Source organism: Sinohyriopsis cumingii, chromosome 2 (genome assembly GCF_028554795.1).
Source record: "Sinohyriopsis cumingii isolate HCF-2022 chromosome 2, ASM2855479v2, whole genome shotgun sequence".
Lineage (NCBI taxonomy): Eukaryota > Metazoa > Mollusca > Bivalvia > Unionida > Unionidae > Sinohyriopsis > Sinohyriopsis cumingii.
In genome coordinates, this window is record NC_142962.1 from 56,090,761 (window position 1) to 56,113,103 (window position 22,343).

The window sequence follows — 22,343 nt, forward strand, 5'->3', positions numbered from 1 at the left end:
ATATTTTCCAATTTGATTCCTTGAGCTTTTAAGAAAAAATCTGTCACAAAACCAAAATCATGCTAAATATAACAAATGCTAAAGAAATGCCAAGTTAAATTTTTTATTGTTATGTATATTTTATTTAATTATATCTGATCTAATATATATTTATTTCAATTTAATTGTTTGTTTGTCAGTTTTAATTTTTTTTAATTTTCATTACATGCTATTGTAATGTAAATTTATTCAATAGAGACACCTTTTTCATAAAATAGTTTGACCTTGACTGTTCATTTTGTAAACACCTGGTGTTGATCTAGATCCTGACCTTGATTCAAAATTAGTAGCAACCATGTAACAAGTTCTATTTTTATTTTGAAATGATTGGTTGCTGTCGAGGTCATGATGGGACTACTGATTTAAGATGTTGTTGCTGTTGTTGTTGTTGTAGGGTTTAACGCCATTTTTCAGCACACGATAGGCCATACATGGTGGCCAGTATTAATGGTGGAGGAAGAACCCGGGAAAACCCCGGAAAGAACCACCGACCCACGAGAAGCTACTGGCAAGCTTTCTCACATACCCACATTGGCTGAATCTGAGACTTGAACCCATGCAGACAGAGGTGAGATGGCAGTGATCCGTAACGGAGAGCGCTTTAGACCACTCGGCCACTTGGGGCCCCGATTTAAGATGTAAACAGCTTTTAAATTTTTTTTCTTAGAGTAAAATGATTGGTTTTCGTCAGGGCCACACTGAGTGTACGTGATCTTTAACAAATACATAATTTTGATGAGGTTCTAGAACATGATCACATTACCCCCGTTTTGCATTTTAGAATATAATATATCCTTCGTTTTGGAGAGATATTCTCAGTATTAGCTGGGCTCTTACACTGGAAGTTGTATGTTGTGCTGTTTGGAGTTATTTCAAATTACTTGGATGCAAAAAGGATTAATTCTTTTTTCTTGGAAAATATGTGTGCTGATATGAAATTCCAGAGCAAAGACACCTCTTATACAAATTTATTTGGGTTTCTAAAACTGGAGTGATAATTCTTGTTTCTACAAGGAACTGTAGACTTGAACACTACAGACTACAGCATACATCATTGTCTTCCATTTTGGATTATTTGTTGGCACTCGAACTTCAAATCATTAGAACATTTTGTTATTAGGACTTCAAAAATTGTATTTGTTTTTTATTTTTTGATTATTTTTGGATTTGATTCTTAAAACAATAGGTTCATATTTTTTCATTCTTACAGAATTTTTCCAGGAAAATAAATTATTATATTTTTCAAACTTTATTTTCACTCTTTCTTGTGTTACTCTTTATTCAAGCCTAAACACGTAACATAAGATTCTATAAATCTAAGTTTTATGTGTGCTATTGATGTTGCTCTGCAAGAAAATATTTTATTAGAGCAAATGTACAACATTGTCACAAGCAAACGTAGCATATTGTGAACTGTGTCAAAATAAGTGATATATTAAACAAACTTTCTGACAAGGGGTTGTATTGCTGAAAGCGTACCAAAAAGAGTAAATGGGATTATATCAACATTATTTGATGTGCATGCTTTTCTAAAATAACACATCTTTCAAATTAAATGAGATGTGTCACTATGAAATTAGCATAGTTCTGAAAAAGTGAAAGTATATGCTTAAGTGCATCAATACCAAAAAATCCAGGATACTCGAACATTTGACCTTCAATGTAAGACACCTCCCTTGGTATTTGTATTTTAAGTCATTGTCTTACTGCCTAAATAATGGTATTGTGTAGCGTGTTCCGAGGTTAAGTAACATCAGAACCAAAAGTCAAATTTTCAGGAATATCTCACACACCTGGCAGCCCATAGCAACATTTTTCTACATACTAAAGTCATATTGCTTTAGTCGAACTTTACTTACTCTGATGTTTTCTTTCTAATAAATTCAAATTCTTACAGAAGCAACAAAAAAACTTTTCACATTCTGCTGACCTACAATTCAGTTAGCTAGAAAGTGTTGGAAGCATAAATCAATTAAAAGAATGATAAGTATCTTGAAAATATTAGTATAATTTATTTGTTTCATTAAAGAAATATACTTCAACTTAATTCAATTCCATCATTCCTGGCTTCCATCACATTCCAGCTAATGAAATGTAGGTCAATGGAACTTGAAAAGGAGGGTTTATTTGGCTACTGTCAGAATGTTTTATTAAGTAAAGTCCAACAAAAGCAATATGACTAGTTTGTAGAGAAGCATCAATATGGGCTGCCAATTGTGTGAGATATTCTTGAAAATTTTACTTCTCATTTCTGCATGGGTTCGAGTCTCAGGCTTGGCCAATGTGGGTACGTGAGAAAGCCTGCTGGTGGCTTCTCATGGGTCAGTGGTTCTTTCTGGGGGTTTTCTGGGTTCTTCCTCCACCATTTATATTGGCCGCAATTATCATGTATAACCTTTTCTTGTGGTGAAGAATGGTATTAAACCCTATAACAACTTCTCGTTTCGATGGTATTCGACCTCGGAACAGCTACTTAACTGAGTTATTGAGGAAGCAAGACGGCGACCTAAACAACACAAATATCTCAGGAGTCGTCTTACACTGCAGGACTAACTCAAACATCAATAGATATTTGGCAAAACAAGATGGTGTGGTTAAAATACTACATGTATCTGAACTACTTAAGCATAAACAAACATATATCAATAAAAAGACAGTAAAACGCATAGACAGTGAGATAAATGTAAAGAGCAGATATAACTAATCACGGTCTTCTTTAGAAAATCGAAATTAGATGACACTATCATTGCTAAAATTCCTCTGATTAACCCACCTTATACTATGCCTAATTTTGGAATATTGTCCCCGGTCTGCTTCATTACAAATTATTAATGAATAAAGTTCGACTATCACTGATAAAGATAAAATAAAATCCCATGAACAGAAGGGAAAACGTCCCAGAAAAACACCAAAAGAAAATTCAACCTTTCAAAATAGTCGTAACCAAGCTGAGTTATTAGGAAGTAATGCAAGTATTTACCATAGTAAAATGCGTTTAAGCAATACAGAGTCGATCTACGTGGATAAACACTGCGCATAAGTGTTGAATTTACTTCCGCATCCGCCACATGGACAATGTCAACAATAATGTGAACTGTGTGCTGTAACTGTTGAGATTAGCATCAAAACTAGGCCTACTTGTTGGAGATATTTATTTTCATCCTAAGATGAAGACAGTTGCACTTATAAGTTATGCACACTGGCGTTATGGTGTTGAAGATCTTGAACCTTTGTCCAAACTATCATATAGTAGGAGAGGGGACGGCATGAACCCTAGTCCTACATGTAGGACATATCACATTTTGATATAAATATCAGCGTCAGGTCTTACATGTAGGACTAGAAATACCCAAACCTAACCCAAAACCGGGCCTGCTAAATACTGCTAAGCCACACAAAGCCATGCAAAGTCAGATTTAAAAAAAGTGTTTATATTGTTCAATATATTGATAAATAAATTAACTTGGCCGAAAGACTAGTTTTCAACATATGCAGATTTAAATGACCGAAAATTGGGCGACAAAGTTCGAATTTCAAACAGTCATAAAGTGTTAATAAAGTATGACACAATCATGTTGGAAATGTTTGTAATTATTTTATAAATTGTTCTTTTGACTGATTATCAGAAGAAAATTCAATTGTCTAATATATGTTATAAATTGCAGAATACAATTGAGCTGAACTTCATTGTTTAATGTTGATACACTTTATTTCATGTTTTAAAACTGTGCTTGACAAGACTTTGAACAACAGTCTTTGTGCATATTTATAAATTTTTAGTTAGCAGCTAGACGTGCCATATTTGATATAAATCAGAGATTGATTGTAAAGAAATTATGTGATACTTTCTGTTGTTCATTGTTTTGTAATGTTGTGTTAATAAATATATGCTGAGAATTATTATGTACCAGTGTGTTCTGTTATTCGTGCTTTAAGATCTTGGTAGAATCAACTGTGTTGTGCTGTGTACATTAATTAATCCTAGAATTATTATTTTTTGTTCTTGTACCTTTATTTTTCAAAACACGTGTGATTTGGACTGATGAATTATGTTGCCAAGAACACTTATTATTGTTATTATTTATATTATTGTTATTATTATTATTATTTATATTAGCATCAGCAGCAATGTTTCATGTTTAGGCATTGTCTTTCAATACAACAGTTATTGTAGGACTATCAACTGATCTACAGTAAGGTGTTGGCCATGTATATGTCGGGGTGGGGGATGGGAGGTCATGATCATGAATGTTTTAGCTGAAATATTTTCTTTCTGTCTCACGATAATTATTATATTTTTCCAAGTAATTTAGCAAAGATATAATATGGCTTAATTTGGTATACCTTATTGGTCCTACTAAACACTGCAAAGATGGAAAATATATTTAGTTTTGATACAAAAATGTAGATCAATAAATATATAAGGATTAGAAAATGTTTGCTTTGTCTATGATCATCCTTTTTCATTATCTATTTAACTAAATTCAAGGATAGAAATGTTTTTAAACTTACAATACTGGAAATATTTACTGTTGATATAAAATTTACGGCATATGGTAGTGAAGTGCTATTGTAATCATGAGTAGGTGAGTAGAGGCACTACCTTTAACTGAATTAACACAGAGGCAGTATAAGGGAAGTCACAAAATGTTGATTATGCAAAATATAAGTTTATTAATATGTGATTATGAATTTTTAGCTTTCTTTCTATGCATACCCAAAATAAAGTCAAATTGACAGTGTCTTACAGCAGAACATAATTCTTGAAAATGTTCTTGATACCGTTTTGGTTATTTTCTTTTCAACCTTATTAAATCTATTCAATTTTGGACTGTACTTCAAAGAAATAACAACAGACAAACATTACTGAACATTCATTATTATATTGAATTCATTAGGTATTGCTATTATAAATTATAAGAGGTGGAATGTAGTGTAGTTGATGATTAATTTTACAATACTTTATTATTATTTACATAATTTAGTGAGTTTGTAATACAGTTGCAAGGAAAAGCATGGAAAGGACTGTAAATTATTGGGGAGGCACCAGACTGATGTTCCACCCCCACTTAACTAAAAATATAAAATGTTTTTCATGTATTTTTGTATCCCCCAAGATGTGTGTGCTTGTTTAAATTATACAAAAGAATTTTAATCAAAATTTTAGTTTATAACTAATTTTTGACGGGGTCTTATCCCCATTTTCAGATTTTCTATCCGTAATTTTTGGTGATCTTTGCCAAAGATCTCGTATGTAACGTGTATGCTATGTGTATCCGTGTGTGTGTGTATGTTATAAAGTCTTTATGTAGGATTGGCAGAACTATTTGTCCCAGCTGTCTTAATATATATTTTTATATGGACTTTTAAAATTCATTTACCTCAAACAATAAATATCAGCAACACCAACATTAAATTCACACAGTCAGCACGAAACTTAGGTGTTACTCTGGACATTACTCTCACATTGTACCAACATGTCATGAACATATGCAATGCTGCATATCTTGAGCTGAGACACATCAGCTTCATTTGCAGATATCTTTCAGTTGATACCACTAAAACACTTGTGTGTTCATTAGTACTTTCAAGACTGGACTATTGTAACTTAATTCTGTCTGGTTCATCTCAATATCTACTCCAGAAACTTCAAAAAGTTCAAAACACAGCTGCTCGGATCATACTTAGAGTACCACGATCAGAGCACACCTCTCCACTGCTCTGTACCCTACACTGGCTATCCATTCAATCCAGAATCAAACACAAAATTTGTTCTCTGTGCTACCTTTCACTGACGGACTCCAGACCAACATACCTATCCAACCTCACCCATGTGTACACACCAGCAAGATACGTACACTCCTCTTTGTACAATCATATACTCATTATTCCCACTATGAAAACGAAGTCATATGGACAATGTTCTTTTGCATACCAGGGCCCAGCAATGTGGAATGATTTGCCCATTGAACTTTGACACAAAGACACAGTGATTCCATACAATAGTACTCTTAAAACTCACTTATTTCAACTACAAGAACAAATTTAAAGACCTAGTAATATTTCCTACCTTAAATATTTTCAGCACGTTTTTTATGTTTTCTAATTTCATGGTGTTTGTTTTTTGTAATCATATCATTATATGTTTTTTATGTTATAGGTGTTGTCTTATGTTGTAAAGCGCTTAGAGCTTCTAAAGATTAGTTGCTATACAAAGTCCTCATTATTATTATTATTATTATTTGTTTGTCTGGCATAAATTTAGATATGTTTGAAATTATTTGCAATTTAGAATTTCGGCGAGAGAAACTTTGTACTATAAGTTGAACTTAAAATAAAACCTAGTGTTTTGTGTGAATGACTATGGTGTGGCGTTTCTCGCATTAAAGTCTATTTCCAAAATGAGCAGGCTTTTTGTTGTATTGTATTATTTACTTCATGTGGGTTTTTCTGATACTGTTTCGCAGGTCTGTCCACTTCGTGTAGCGCCTTGTGACATATCCCTGCAACATCTATGCATCGTACTTAATCCACATGAAGGTTCCCTGTTTCCCTTCTAATACATTAAACTTTCTATTTTATATTTTTTTAGTCTATGCTTTTTAGTTACCCTTTATATTTTAAGAGTGTTGGTTAGAGATAAATTAAAAGTGAATACTAAGATTCTTAAAATTTTTAAGAAGTTTAGTTATGTTCAAGGTGAGTTGGAACCGTATGTCCGAGTTGAGGGAGGATGAGGCGAGGGCTCCAGCCCGCACTCTGGAGAGAGAGAGAGAGAGAGGGAGACAGGCCTTTGGATATTTTAAATATTTTCTTTTCTTTTTCTCAAGATAATAATTTTTTTTCCCAAAAAATAGCAAGGATATAATATTTTGTTTTGGTATATCCCTTTACAAAAGTTTTTGCGGTTACCAACTGTAATTATTATCGCGTTGTTTCTTTGGCTATGGGCAGTGTTGCTTCCAATAAGCTTCGTCCCCAAGACATATCTGTCCTACTAAACACAGCAAAAGCATTTATAACTATTGTGAATTATGTTAAATATTAAATCATGCATTTTCTCAAACATTTTCTTATTATTTGTACAATATTGTAGCATTCTAAAAATATTTAATTATGGTTAGTGTAAGTTTATACAAATACTGACCAAGAATAGAAGTTAAATTTTTTTATTTATTACTTCTACTCTTTCTCCTTATGTTTGACAGTGAAACATCCTCGTGTCAATTTATAAAAATATTTAATCAGGCTAAGTGGTGGGAGAAAAAAAAAGACAGGATCACAATGGGCAAATACATGACAGTTACTTACAATATTCAAAAATATATAGTGTTGATACAAATTTTATATCAATAAATATAACAGAATTATATAATGTTTCCTTTGTCTATGGTCATTGTTTTTTATGATCTGTTTAACTCAGTACAAGGATAGAACATTTTTAAACTTACAATACTGGAAATTATTTACTGTTGATACAAAATTTACTGCATATGGTAGTGAAGTGCTACTGTATTCCATTAACACGTGTCAATTCCTGTTATAATCAAAAGTATGTGAGTAGGACAATCTCACTTTTAACTTAATTAACACATTTTTATTATGCCATTTTATGACATTGTGTGCCTGTGTGAAAAATAACCATTTATGTTTGTAGTTTATCATATACAGACATTTTAAAATAAAAAACATTGCAGTTAAGACTGTCAGGCTTTGCATGCCTTTTTTGAGATGCAGCGTATTTGGAATTTGTCTCCCAATTGCCGGTCACTCATGATGGTGTGCGTAGTAAATCCAACATTTTTCTTGGTAATTTATGTGGCAAAACCACCATACAACAATAGTAGTTTTATTATCACTTTGTATGGCTTGTCAGGATGTGTATGCCTTTCTTATAATACATCGAACCGTTTGTTGAGTTTGTCAACCTATGTTTTGACAATCAGTCAAATGAAAAGTTTATAAAATAACAAACATTTCAGATATGTTTTTTTCCACAGACTTTATCAGTACTTTATCATTAATTATAATTATGTTGAAAATTAGTCCTTCCGTTTGGTTAAATTATTCGTCAAATATAATTTACAATATACATTTTTCTAATATGACTTTGCATAACTCTGTCAGGCTTTGTGTGGCTTTGTCGAGCTTTCTATGTCAGGCATTGTATAATTAGGACATACTGAAATATTGTATTTTCTTTTGATTATCACTCAAATGAATAATTTATCAAATGATAAACATTTTACATATGATTTTTTTATTATTCAAATTCAAACTTTACCACCAAATTTTATTGGTTATTTAATTCGGTATAATTATGTTGAAAACTAATCTCTCAGTTTGGCAAATTTATTTGTCAGTATAATTTACATTATAAATACACTTGTCTAAAATGACTTTTATGACTGTCAGGCTTTGTGAGGATTTATTAGGCTTTGTATGACTTTGGCTTTGTGTGATTAGTACCGGTATATATTGAAAAAAAATTACACTTTCTTTCGATAAGTTTAATCAACAATTTATAGAGTAATAAACAGTTTACTTATGATTTTGTCTTTGTTGTTACTTTTTCATTATTCGATTTCGAATTTGTACTCTGTCGTCCAATATTTGGTCATTTCATTTTGCATAATAATGTTGAAAACTAGTCTTATGGCTTTGTTAATTTATTCATCAATATAATTAACAATATAAATACACATTTTTTTTTTGACTTGGCTTTGTGTGGTATTATCGGGTCTTGTCAGGCTTTGTGTGGATTTGTCGGGCTTTGTCAGGCTTAGCAGTATTTAGCAGGACCCTCCAAATCTACCCCAAAATTTTAAAATGTAGCCCAAAACTAATGGGATATTACCAGAATTTAGATGTCAGAACCAACAATTATATTGAAATAGGTACCTGGATGTTTCGGCCATGGATATTTCACATCACATCATGAACATTTCGGCCCATGGCAGTGCAGTGAATAGAAACACCAAAATGCAATATCGTATAAACGGATCAGGGTCAAAACAGACTGGTACTAAAAGAGCTCATGACAAAAACAGACTATTGTCAAAAGGCCCAGTCCAAAGATGCACAAACCAAAAGACCCGTTTATATATCAGTTACTAATTACTACTATTTAGTATTATGTATACTAAAAGTAATACATAAATATAAAATCCTTATGTTTTATTATGAAATATCTATAAATGCTGTGAGAAAAGTAACATCCTCAGTATGTCACAATCGTACATGAGTGATAATGAAATTAACTGTGACACGCTACTACTTGTTCTAAGTAAAATGAACAAAGAAGAAAATAACGTTAAGTTAGTAAATGTGAGAAAATTCAAATAAGGCAAATGCTAATTGTGAAAGAAAACATTCGAAGCAAAGCAAATCGATAACATCTTTCTTAAAACATATAAAAACTGAATATGAGTTAGCGTAACCCACGTGTGCCTTGTGTATACCAACTTTGTCAATATTATTGACTTAAGTAATGACAATTCCATTATTGATGGATAAATATTTTCATTTGCGAAGACATATTTACTCTTTTCTTGTATGACATACATTCAATATCGTTAATACATGTGCATGCTTAGTTTATTTGTATTGATATTATTTAGGCTTTACATAGACGTTTGCGCTATTATGTGTCTCGTAGGCACCACTATTGCACTGGTTGCAGTGAAGGTCAAGTCAAAACTGGAAGAGAATTAAGTTTTTTTTTTAAAATTGTCATGGTGGGATATACTGGCAAGAAGAAAAGGTCAAAGACAAAATAATGCATATGCAATTTCAGATTTATAAATCTATTAATATTAACAACAATTAGTGATAGTACAGGAATATTAAATTCATGTATCAAATTCTACACATATACTTTACACACAACAATATTGCACATAATGGTTGTCAAATTAATTTAACAGTACAGTATAGTATGCAATTCTAAAATAACAGCCCCAGATAAGCACCGAACTATACCAACATGCATAAATAGATATTCACTATTCAACAAGAAACCTTACACCACAACACAATAGTTGTTCAGTATTCAAGCTATGTTGAATGTTGGGATTCTTGGCTATTTGCACTAGTACTTACTGTGTTTGATATAGCATGATATCAGGTTCCCATAAGAAACAGTTCTAGATACCCCTGTAGTGCATGCAGATCCCTGTGGTGCATGCAGATCCCTGTGGTGCATGCAGACCCATGTGATGCATGCAGATCCCTGTGGTGTATGCAGATCCCTGTGGTGTGTGCAGATCCAGTTGTGCCACTGATAGTATTAAATGTACACTTTGAAAGAACTGGTTTCCAAAACAGATCTCAGTTTATGCCCAACAATGAAATTAAAACATCTGGAGATTAGAGTTGGATTATTTGGACATAAAAACATAATGCTGACAAAACAAATAGTCAAAATGTATGTCTTAATTAATTTGTACAAATTCAAAAGCTATTGTATCTGAAAACAAAAATATAATTATGGCTTGATAAAGTTATTTACAACACCTAATGAATCTTGACATAAAGAAGGCAGAATAGGTTGAAAATATATAAGTACTATCAATGAATAGATGATGATGATGATGATGATAATGATGACAATGATGATAATAATAATAATAATAATAATAATAATAATAATTTGTCACATTCTTGTGAAATTCTTATGTCATACATGAAACAGAGAACATGTGTGCATAGTAAGAAACAAATGCAAAGCATAGTTTTACTTTCCATACAGAGACACAGCCATACTCTCCTTTCTACACCATGCAAACACACAAAAGAGAACCTTTTTATCTCCTGAATGTGTAATATAAATTATAATTGATCACATGCTTTAATTATTTGGTGCACTAATTTTTATCATGTCAGACAGGCAAATACAATAAAATACAGTGAATTCATGGTGCTATTTTTAATTATTATAAGATATTTGATTTTATATCTTTTATTTGCATTTACATGTATTGCAGTTTCTTCAGACATTATATTCATGAACAGATAGGGTTCCCAGTAATGGTTTAGGTGTTTAAAGCTTCAAAACTTAAGGATGTCTGGTGGTCAAGACCCCAAAGGATTTTTAGGGGTCCTCAATGGTAAAAAAATAATACACATTAGCTATATCAGTGGGCCCCTAATCCAATCTAAAATATTTTTTAAAAAGTGTGCAGGATTCCCAGTTTTACAATTTGTTCTCAGAAGCTCTTCCAAAAGAATCATAATAATAATGAATTCTTTATTTTCATACAAGTATTTACAGGTAAAAGTTCAAATATGCTAAGTACAAGTATTCACAGGTAAAAAAGCCTGATGCTGAATACAAGTACAATGTACTTGTATTTACAGGTAAAAGTTCAAATATGCTAAGTAGAAGTATTCACAGGTAAAAAAATCCTGATGCTGAATACAAGTACTTGTATTTACAGGTAAAAGTTCAAATATGCTAAGTATTCACAGGTATAAAAAAAAAGCCTGATGCTGAATACAAGTACTTGTATTTATAGGTAAAAGTTCAAATATGCTAAGTACAAGTATTCACAGGTAAAAAAAAAGCCTGATGCTGAATACAAGTACTTGTATTTATAGGTAAAAGTTCAAATATGCTAAGTACAAGTATTCACAGGTAAAAAAAAGCCTGATGCTGAATACAAGTACTTGTATTTACAGGTAAAAGTTCAAATATGCTAAGTATTCACAGGTATAAAAAAAAAGCCTGATGCTGAATACAAGTACTTGTATTTATAGGTAAAAGTTCAAATATGCTAAGTACAAGTATTCACAGGTAAAAAAAAAGCCTGATGCTAAATACAAGTACTTGTATTTATAGGTAAAAGTTTAAATATGCTAAGTACAAGTATTCACAGGTAAAAAAGCCTGATGCTGAATACAAGTACTTGTATTTACAGGTAAAAGTTCAAATATGCTAAGTATTCACAGGTATAAAAAAAAAGCCTGATGCTGAATACAAGTACTTGTATTTATAGGTAAAAGTTCAAATATGCTAAGTACAAGTATTCACAGGTAAAAAAAAAGCCTGATGCTGAATACAAGTACTTGTATTTATAGGTAAAAGTTCAAATATGCTAAGTACAAGTATTCACAGGTAAAAAAGCCTGATGCTGAATACAAGTACTTGTATTTACAGGTAAAAGTTCAAATATGCTAAGTATTCACAGGTATAAAAAAAAAGCCTGATGCTGAATACAAGTACTTGTATTTATAGGTAAAAGTTCAAATATGCTAAGTACAAGTATTCACAGGTAAAAAAGCCTGATGCTGAATACAAGTACTTGTATTTATAGGTAAAAGTTCAAATATGCTAAGTACAAGTATTCACAGGTAAAAAAAAAGCCTGATGCTGAATACAAGTACTTGTATTTACAGGTAAAAGTTCAAAGATTCCAAGTATAAGTATTTACAAATGATATGCTATGTGTATGAGTATTTATTTAATATGGTTTTTTTCAGAATCAAACATGATAATTATGCAATGATTTTACAGTGGTGGGAAGGACAGTTGCTATAATATGGTTCAGTGTGTGGCACTTGGGCATGAGATTGTTGCATTGGCTAATCTGAAGCCAAAAGATAAAGGTAAATAAAGATTAGAATTTACCAGGTTTAACTAACCTTTATCCAACTGTCAATTCAATACATTATCTCTATGCATATCTGAGGAGGATAATTTGATACCATCCATATTTTTACCCTTCATCCTTCTATACATCTGTACAAAAACCACTCAGAGCCTCAGATGGTCAAGTGGTCAAAGCACTTGCCTTTACAGATTCCTCACATCTCACCACTGTCCATATGAGTATGAGTCTTAACAAGATCAACAATGTATATATGAAACAGCTTGCCAGCAGCTTCCTATGGGTCATTGGTTCTTTCTGGGGTCTTAGCAGTTTCTTCAATCACCAGATATACTGGCCAGCAAATTGTGTGCTGAAAAATGCAATTAAACCCAACAAAACCAAGTGGTTAAGGTCACCAAGCTTGCTGGATATGTTGCCATTGTGACCTTTTGCATGAGCGCTGTAAGTTTTGGACCTCTCCACTTGCTTAACAGGAAGTGGATTAAATGTCGGACATGAAAATTGCAGTGTTGGTGATTTTGTAAAAGAATTTTGTAATTTTGTACCAAACTCATTCATGAAGTCATTGCATCAGTGTGTCAATCCTTTCTTATCATATTTGTCTGCTGTTGTGGCCATGTCTGATATTAAAAAAACTACCATTTTTACAGATTTTAGAAAATACTAAGGATATCGTTGATAATATACTGACCCCATACTTTTTTTTCTTATGAGACTGGCCCCTATGTTTATTAACTGAAGAAATATCATAAGAGTACCTGGAGGGATAAGGTTGCCTGTCTGAGAGGGAGAGAGCACGTTACGTTCATAGTTCATCACCTAGGTCCTTTTTATTAAATAACGTGTATCAATTGAAATTGTTATAAAAACTTCATTATTTTTCATTAAATTTTCTCACGTAAATTAGTTCTTTTCATAATGAATGTGATATAATGTTAATTAAAAAAAATTGTAAAGTTTTATGCAGTTGAGTTGGCATTGTTCTTTAAGTTCTTTAGCCACTATATCTAGCTATGAATATATTGCTGAGAAAATGTCACACTTTCTAAAATCCTGTTCAGATCATAAAAATGTCCATAAAGGATTCTGAGAAGATATTTTCTTTTTATATATTAATTCCAGATCCTATGCATTAGTTCATTGTGTTAAAAAATTAAAATGTAATGTTTTAATGAGTGGCTTAGCCACAAGTTAAAATATATAATCCTTTTATCCCAAGTTAAAATGTATTCAGTATTTGCACAACTGTCTGTATATCTGTATTGTGTGTTTGACTTTTGGTCCATGACTAAATTCTCTTTTGTGATAACGAGCTATATATAGGTTGTGGATTTTGATTGAGTTCTAGGAAATGAACTTGTGTACAGTCAGGGGTAATTTCCCACTAGGTGGGTTATGTTGTGCCCTAAGTAACATGGTGAGCTTGGGGACACAGATTATAGAGTCATGGAGATGTATACAAAGAGAATTAATTTATTCCTAATTCCTATTTCCTGGCATTGTTCATGTTTTAATATCATTCTGCAGATGTATTTTAATGTTGTGTTTAAATTAGCTTTAATTTAGAGAAATCATTTGTTTGGATTATTCATTGAAATTACAAAGTCCTTATTGACTTTGTATTAGTCATGATTCTGGGATTATTGTAAATTCATTCAAAGGAGTTCTGGACAATGCCATTGTGATGTTTCAAAACTGTTGGCATTTTAGCACATTCAAGGCTATAGGGACATCAGCACATTCAGGACCAGGAATTCATTCAGAACAATAAATTCATTTGGGCTTTTGATAGAATTTTTAAGATTATTTTGGTTTTAATTTATATATAAATTTTCATTTTATAACTTAGAGAATTAAATTATTTGTTCAGTTTTACAAAACTTGTTGGATTTTCTTCTTTCTCTTACTTAGTTTTAAGACCCTTGAGTCATAACACAGGAAACTAAAGTTTTCTATTTATTATACACTAAACTTCCCACTGAATTGAAGCTTATAAGATTAAACTCCACAACCACCATTTGTAAGTTTGGTGTCATTTTACCGTTATCAGCTATTTAAGAGATTGGTAGGTTTGGACTGGACTGAGATGACATAATATGTTGAAATAAATGAATTTTTTTTTACGTCTGACAAATTATTTTACCCTATGCAACCACAAAGCAAGTCTAGTTGAGCAGTGCAGCTCACTGGGGTTTTAACATTTTTAGTACAGGGGACATAACTTTATAAAGATTCCAATGGTATTGATTCAGATAACTTTGACAAAATATAGTATGTCTGAAAGGTAATGCACTTTCCATTTTGTTCGCTCAAAGTATAACTTCTATAGGCACACACAGTGAAGTGTTACATTACATTGTGGGAAATCTGTTATTGTCACATGTGAAAATATAATGATACATCTCGCACATGTAAAGTTGTATGGGTGAAATCAATATGAAAAAATATTTCACCAATAATTTATATGTGTCAAGGTTAAGTATAAAATAAACGTACTTGTATATATATACTCGAAGTAAGACAAAGTAGAGAGGAGAAAGTGCTTCTCAGATTTTTGTTTGACCCTCAGCATAATAGGTTTAAGATTTGCCTCTGATGTCTAACCAAATTAAATACAAATGGCTAAATGATAGTGATATTGCCAAATGTTTAAAATAAATTCACGATGAAATGGTATTTACATGCCTATCGGGATGTTGTCAGAGTTACTCAACCAAACCTAAACATACCGTATATTATTCTTCCATTATGAATGAAATTGGTTCCCTGTCATTATGCATGATGAGTGATTCAGTTTTTATATTGCCTTATGTATACTCCAAAGAAGAAAGAGACTGCTTTTAAGTGAAATATGCCCACATAGGAAGGATGGCCCTTTTAGAGGGGACAAAACAAGAATACCAACATACCACATATACTTCGGTGTGGGTCAAGTAAATTATAGGGGATGGCCTGCTTTGAAGGAGGTTTGCAAGTGGAGGAAACCACTGTCTATGTGCATATTATTCCTTAATACGACTAGACATGGAGTTTGTATTAAGTTATAATTTGACTACAGTATATGTGACATTTTGAAATGACCATGTCATATGTCCACCATAAGGCAGAGCTTGACATGTTATGGTGATGTCCATCTGTTACCGATATGGTTTCTGCATGAAACTTTCACATGTCCATCATCTACAGTTACCATACTTTGTGGCTTTTATTTGGAGTCAGGAAGAAACTTGTTGATTTTACATGCAAGAGCTTAAAGGTCAAAGTCACTATCACTGATAGAAGGAAAATTGTTTCTGAACAATAACTTAAGTTCTGAACCATCTACAGTCACTAAACTTGTTGGATAGCTTGCACTTTATGTAGAGAAGGATCTGATTTTTGGAGTCAAAAGATTAAATGACAAAATCACAGTGACTGCAAGATGAAAAATAGTATATGCATAATAACTTGAGTTTTCAATCATCTGTGCTTAGCAAATCTTTTTAGTTAGTAAGGAAGAATCCTAAAAATTATAGAGTCAAAAGTACAAAGGTCAGGTGTACTCTGATTATACATAACTAAACTTTGTGGATGGCTTGAATTTGTGTAAGGCTTTTGATTTTGTGATAAAGGTAAAATGTCAAGGTCACTGGCTGACCACCTGAAATGGCTTCCTCACAAGAATATAAGGTTTTCACTTATCTAACCCAGATTTTGTGGCAGGCTTGAACTAGGGGAAAGGAAGAAGCCTATTGGCTTAGGGCTCAAAAAGTCAAAGGCCAAGGTCACTGATGGATTACAGAAAAATTGTTTATGCTAAAACTTTCAGTTATTAACATAGACATCTATTATGCATGTGGTGGTGCTTAATGTGCTGTTCATGGAACTTAAAATTTCAATGGACTATTGATTTAAAATTTGACCTTGGTCTGATCTTGTGTTTCAGATGAGACTGATAGCTACATGTACCAGTCTGTAGGTCACCATGCCATAGAGCTCTATGCAAGTGCAATGGGGTTGCCCCTTTACAGGAAGACCATTGAGGGATCAGCCGTGGAGACAGGGAAGGACTACAGGCCCACTCAGGATGATGAAGTAGAAGATCTTTTTGAGCTTTTAAAAACTGTAAAGGTTAGTTCTGTCATTTTGTGCCCCATCACATGTGTAGTAGCAGCATATAGTGTTACCATTGTTCATCCATTTGTCTGTCTGGTTAAGTTTTGTGTGTAGGTCAGCATCAGATACTGTGGTGAAACATTCAGTATGAAAACATTCTAGTACTGTTTTATTTTTCACTGTTTTCTTTCTTTTTGTGTTGTCTCTCATGCAGCCAAATATCACATGAATTGATAAATGCAGTACATGCATCATGGAATTAGGAAAATCACACCACCTCAGCAGACATTGAATCGGTACTTGCTGCAACCATCGTCGAGCTAGCATAGTTTTCTTCATGGCTGTCCATGTTGTGGCTTGTAATGGAGTCTTATTGCCCTCACTGATACATCACACCAATATAATTAGGTAAATATCTATCTAGTGGATATCTACTGCAGTGCACAGTACTTACCAGTTGACTGAGCTACAGTAGACAGTATGGGATATACCATGCTTTTGTTCAAAGAATTGCCCGCTAAAACACACCAGTACACAGGTATTGGTAAAGATGAAGGATACAAGTTCTTGTATATAGATAATGTTATCATGACTTTAATTGCAGTGACTAGATGAAACATATATGTATGTGCTAGTGTTTCCTTTAATAATTTCCCTCTTTTCTCTGATTCTTTCTTTTGAACTTATATTCGACTTTATGCTAAATTGAGCCATTTTAGCTCATAGGGCTATAATGCCAAGTGAGCTTAGGGTATGGCCTTGCCTCTTTTGTGTGCTGAGTGACATCTGCCCATCAGCAATTTCTTTGTACCAATCTGGAGTGCATATTTCTAACCTGATTTCAATCAGTCCTTATGACAATGGTTTATATCATTAAAATCTCGTACGAATTTGAAAATGAATACAGTTGTTGCATATTGATGAGGTGATCTTACATCTGATTGGCTAACCATCTTACAGTTTTGGAGGCAGTATTACTGATTTGATTTTGATCAATCTTGGAATATTTGATTTTATCATTAAGATCTCAGATGAGATTGACCAGATCAAAAATGCATTCATTTTCTTTATTATTGGCATCAGTAATGAGCTGACAATCTTAAACAATTGTAGAGGAAAATTTGGTCTTAACTGAAAACTCTTGTGACCTAATATTTTTTAGTTTTGAAGGTAATATGTGTTCATAAAATTTTCAGGAAGAGAGAGGTATTGAGGCTGTATCAGTTGGAGCCATTCTTTCAGATTATCAGAGAATACGAGTAGAAAACGTGTAAGTATCAGCGTGAGCTACTGACCCCAAACTTTTCTTCACCGTTAAGAATGAAATGGTTTCTATAAGGGTTTGTTTGTCAAGCAACTTTTTGTCTTCTGGGTAAAAATAATGTATTGACACTTTGGTTATTTTATCTGGCTTGACACAAGCTGAGATAAAAAGGGCTGATCTGATTTTCATTGCACGCAACAGTTACTTTAAGTAAAGAAAAACTAGAATGTTTGTAAAATACATCACCCCATATTTTTCCCACCCACCCCCAAAAACTATGTCCTGATCGCTTAAGAATAGATCAAGGATCAGCTTTAGTCACATCTCTGAATTCATCTTATCATGCTGACTAAGTGTTTATATGGTTGTAGGGTAGGCTTCTCAACAGTTTCCATGTTATGAGCTAGGGTCCACGTCTTTTGGTGTAGGGGTTGCTGCTGGAGTTAGTATACAACATTTAAACTTTTTTATGAAGTTATTCTTATCAGCAGAATATCAAATTGTATTGTTCATTAATTGAGACCTGTAGTAATTGACCACAGTGGAGTCTTATCTTTAAAGTCAAATAAGCAGTACAGTAGAACCTATCTTGATAGACCACCTCTTTTGCCAAAAATTATGGTCTCTCAAGACAGTTGGTCTCCCATAACAGGTCACAATCCTATATAATCAATAAATTTGTGTACTGAGAATGTGGTCTTTCAGGACAGGTGGTCTCACATAGCAGTGGTTTTTCAAGACAGGTTTTACTGTATATGGTTTTTATATATATTTTTATAGTAATGTTTTTTTCAAAATGGATTATATTGATTCTTTTGAATATTTGCAGCAGAAATGTTCTTTTTCGAGATATTTAAAGTTTATAAAAAGGTTAACTGAAGTCATGCTTTTTATTTCCACTGCTTGCACAGCTATAGATACCTGAAGATTGTTCATACAGAAATATTTGCCTCTAAAAGTGGTATCAGTGTTATCATTGTCTGTGGCCAAATACTGTTGATGGAGGTTTCATCTATCAGTTGGAAAATGGTCAATAAATATTTATTACTGGATGGGATTTTAATATAGTAATCAATCCTGTTTTTGAACCCAAAGCAAAATACTAGTGTTAGATATTATGACTAAATTTATAAATTTATAAATTTTTGTCTTATTGACATTTGTCATCATCTAATTCCTGTAGAAAAACAATTTACTTGCTATTCCGATTGTTCTTTTCCAGTATTCAGTAGACTTGATTATTTTTGAGTTTGTGATAAGTTAATATGTAGTGTTTTCACAAGAAATGAATTACAGCATCTGTTTGTTTAGATCACTCGATAGTTAATTTGATTTAGAGGTTTTTGAACATGGCCAATGATACTTTTAAATGAATAATGGTCTTCTGTTGGATCAAGATATCCAAACATGCAATGTGAGATAATGGTATGGCAGTAATGGAAATAAATATTGATGCTGATCCAAATATAAATGGGATTTGATACAAAGGATTATCTGGAATAAAATCATAAAATGTGCATGTAGAATAAAGAAAACTTGGATGGAAAAGGAACAAAATTGGAAGAGAGAAAGAGCAGTGCAAAATGCAGATTATTGAAACATCCCAAGTGACAGAAATTGAAGCTAGATAAGATCCCTAGAGAACTATACAAATTATATGATCAGAAAATGAAGGGGTGATACTTGGCTAGAAATCAAGGATGGTAGGCATAAAGGGGAGAGAAAAATGATAAATGCTTGCAGGCACAGAGAAATTAAATTTTTAAAGCAGTCATAAGAAAATTGAAGTTACAGGAGAGGAAATATATTTTGAGAAAGATACAGGATTACTATTAAAATCAAGATAATAATAAAAAAAATGTTTTATCCACCAAATCATGATTTTGTTTCCATCAGTGTATAAAAGTAAAATCAAGAGACAATGAAGAAGAATTTTGTGAAGAATGCATTGTACAGTATGTAAAAGGTATGCATAATAACAAACAGCCCAAACCTCTGTGCAGTTTGTAAGCAGTAATCAGTGGAACACAGAACACAGACCCTGATCTGCTGCTGCATTATGCGATAGCAGATCAGGGTCTGTGTTTGCAGTTGGATTTGGCTTATAAAAAGCAAGTATAGGCAGTACTCTTGATACAAGACTTAGGATATCTCATTATAACTTTCTCATGCATATTATAGCAATACAATGATTTGCATGTTTTATGCAGTAAAACAAGAAAATATGCTCCACTTATTTTGGGGAATACAAATATGTTTGAAATTTCTTTTGAAATTCCAAAATGCTTTCAGAGAAAAAAAAATTGACTTTAAACATTTTTAATTTTCTTTGGAGTCAAAAGAAATTATAAGGAACTGGTTATTTCATATTATTTTTAGTAAAACAATGTATTATGCATACTGATTTGCTAAAAACAAAACCTTCCTTCTGTTGGGGCACCTTGTGGCTGAGTGGTCTAAATTAACTCACCGTTACGGATCACTGCCATCTCACGTATGCCTGTGTGGCTTCAAGTCTTGTGCTCGGCCAACGTGGGTATGTGAGAAAGCTTGCCAGCAGCTTCTCGTGGGTTGGTGGTTCTTTTGGGTGTTTTCCTGGGTTCTTCCTCCACTATTTATACTGGCTGCCATGTATGGCCTATCTTTTGCTGAAAAATGGCATTAAACCCCATAATAACAACAACAAACTTTCTTTTGTTGAAGTTTTTTTAGCTCAGTACTATAATATTAGTACAACATCAATTAGAAATAATTTGGAAGCCTTCAGAAACTACTCACTGCTCTTAGAATGGGGGGGTTCTTGCTAAATATTGCAGTTTTCCTAATTATATGTAAACTGTATTATAATGCTGTATAACTATTTATACATCTTTCTTATTTTTGTTTACAATGAAAAGAAACAGAATTTTCTGTATCATAACATAAAATGTTTGCCTACCTCTTTACTGAACAAATTTGTATGCATGTTCCTTTTCTAACTAAAAATAAAGAGTTTTAAAATATGGTAGCATTATGACTGTAATTTTTAAATTAGGCTGGAAGATGTTTTAAAACTATCTTATACCTTTTGTTTTTGTGTTTGCCTTTTTTTGAGATTTTTCCTTGTCCAGAAAATATTTAAATTTGCAGATTTTTCATGAAAAAGTGATATGATTGCCTTGACTGAAGTACAGGAATTTTATTTTCATTTTATTTTGCAGATGTACAAGACTTGGATTAACTCCCTTGGCATACTTGTGGCGCAGAGATCAGGCAGAACTGTTTGATGAGATGATAGATGCTGGAATCAATGCTATTGTCATCAAAGTTGCTGCCATGGGTTGGTATTAGGCTTTTTAATGGGATATGTTGCAGTAATGGAAAGCAAATGTTTAGTAATAATGTATTGCTTGGTGATCAATCAGAAATTGAAGCTTACATAAATTTTACAGATTCTTCTAAAACTCAATAGGCTCTAGTATGGTTTCCTTCAGTTGAATATTGTTGACTAAATCAGGACCATATGTAGAGTTTAAATTTATAAATGACGTTTTTGAGTGCTTTTGAAGACTGTGTGGTTTTGATTCAAGTGAATATGATGTCTTTTTCATTTTTTTTATTTTAAGGTCTTTTACCAGAAAAACACTTGGGGAAGTCCTTGCAGGAACTGCGTGACCATCTGCATAAAATGGTACTTTACATTTTTCTAATTTGGCTTATGCTATAGCCATTATTTAACTTGAAAATATGTTTTTTTTGTATATATATTAAGGTAATATCGAATAATTAATTAATAATGGTACATTAATTCATATGAATATTTGTATATTTTAATATATGGATAAATATTTGTTTGAGTTGTGACATTCTTCCATGTAGTTCCTTTTCTTTCTAAATGCAGAGCACTAAAGGTCTTCTTGGGAATTTTATCAAATTTATTTTGGATTGCATAGCATGTTATATTGCTTTTAGAAGAAAGTAATTTAGGTCCAAATTTTTTTGCATTTAATTCTCAGTGGCATGTACTTGTTATTAGAAATTTAAATTTAGCTTCATCTAGTTGTTAAAAAAATACATACAAACCCTATTACTCTATTTAAAATTTATGATGAGTGAATGTTATATTCCCTGATTACGTTTAATTCTATCTCTATATCTTCATTCTTTTTAGCGACATTTTGCTTATTTCATCTGGAACAGTAGAATTGGTGCTTTCTCGTCAGTGTTATCAGCAGAGCTTAAAATAAGTGTCAAAGCATATCTAGTTATGCTTACAGAAAGATTTAAATTAATTTGATTTTACCATTTCACATCCATAACATTTCACATCCAAGTACATTAATTACCTAATTCTC

The 22,343-nt window shown here is 32.4% G+C and overlaps 2 protein-coding genes across 4 annotated transcripts in view; one reads left to right on the forward strand and one right to left on the reverse strand.

The window, feature by feature from the left end:
• LOC149804909 (golgin subfamily A member 5-like) overlaps positions 1-3,029 on the reverse strand; it is a 63,687-nt gene extending 60,658 nt beyond the window's left edge. The window contains exon 1 of one of the 3 annotated variants that reach the window (XM_089945782.1): positions 2,965-3,029. The gene's annotated coding sequence lies outside the window, so the exon portion shown is untranslated. Of the gene's footprint in view, positions 1-2,812 lie in introns of all 3 variants that reach the window. The other 2 variants (XM_089945776.1, XM_089945771.1) reach the window with 2 other exon arrangements.
• Positions 3,030-3,082: 53 nt separating this feature from the next.
• Positions 3,083-22,343, forward strand: part of LOC149804910 (uncharacterized) — a 62,269-nt gene continuing 43,008 nt past the window's right edge. Inside the window, exons 1-6 of the mRNA XM_089945798.1 lie at positions 3,083-3,227; positions 12,552-12,645; positions 16,576-16,760; positions 17,942-18,015; positions 21,210-21,328; positions 21,615-21,679. Coding sequence (XP_089801924.1) covers positions 3,207-3,227; positions 12,552-12,645; positions 16,576-16,760; positions 17,942-18,015; positions 21,210-21,328; positions 21,615-21,679 — 558 coding nt within the window. The 5' untranslated portion in view covers positions 3,083-3,206. The remainder of the gene's footprint in view (positions 3,228-12,551; positions 12,646-16,575; positions 16,761-17,941; positions 18,016-21,209; positions 21,329-21,614; positions 21,680-22,343) is intronic.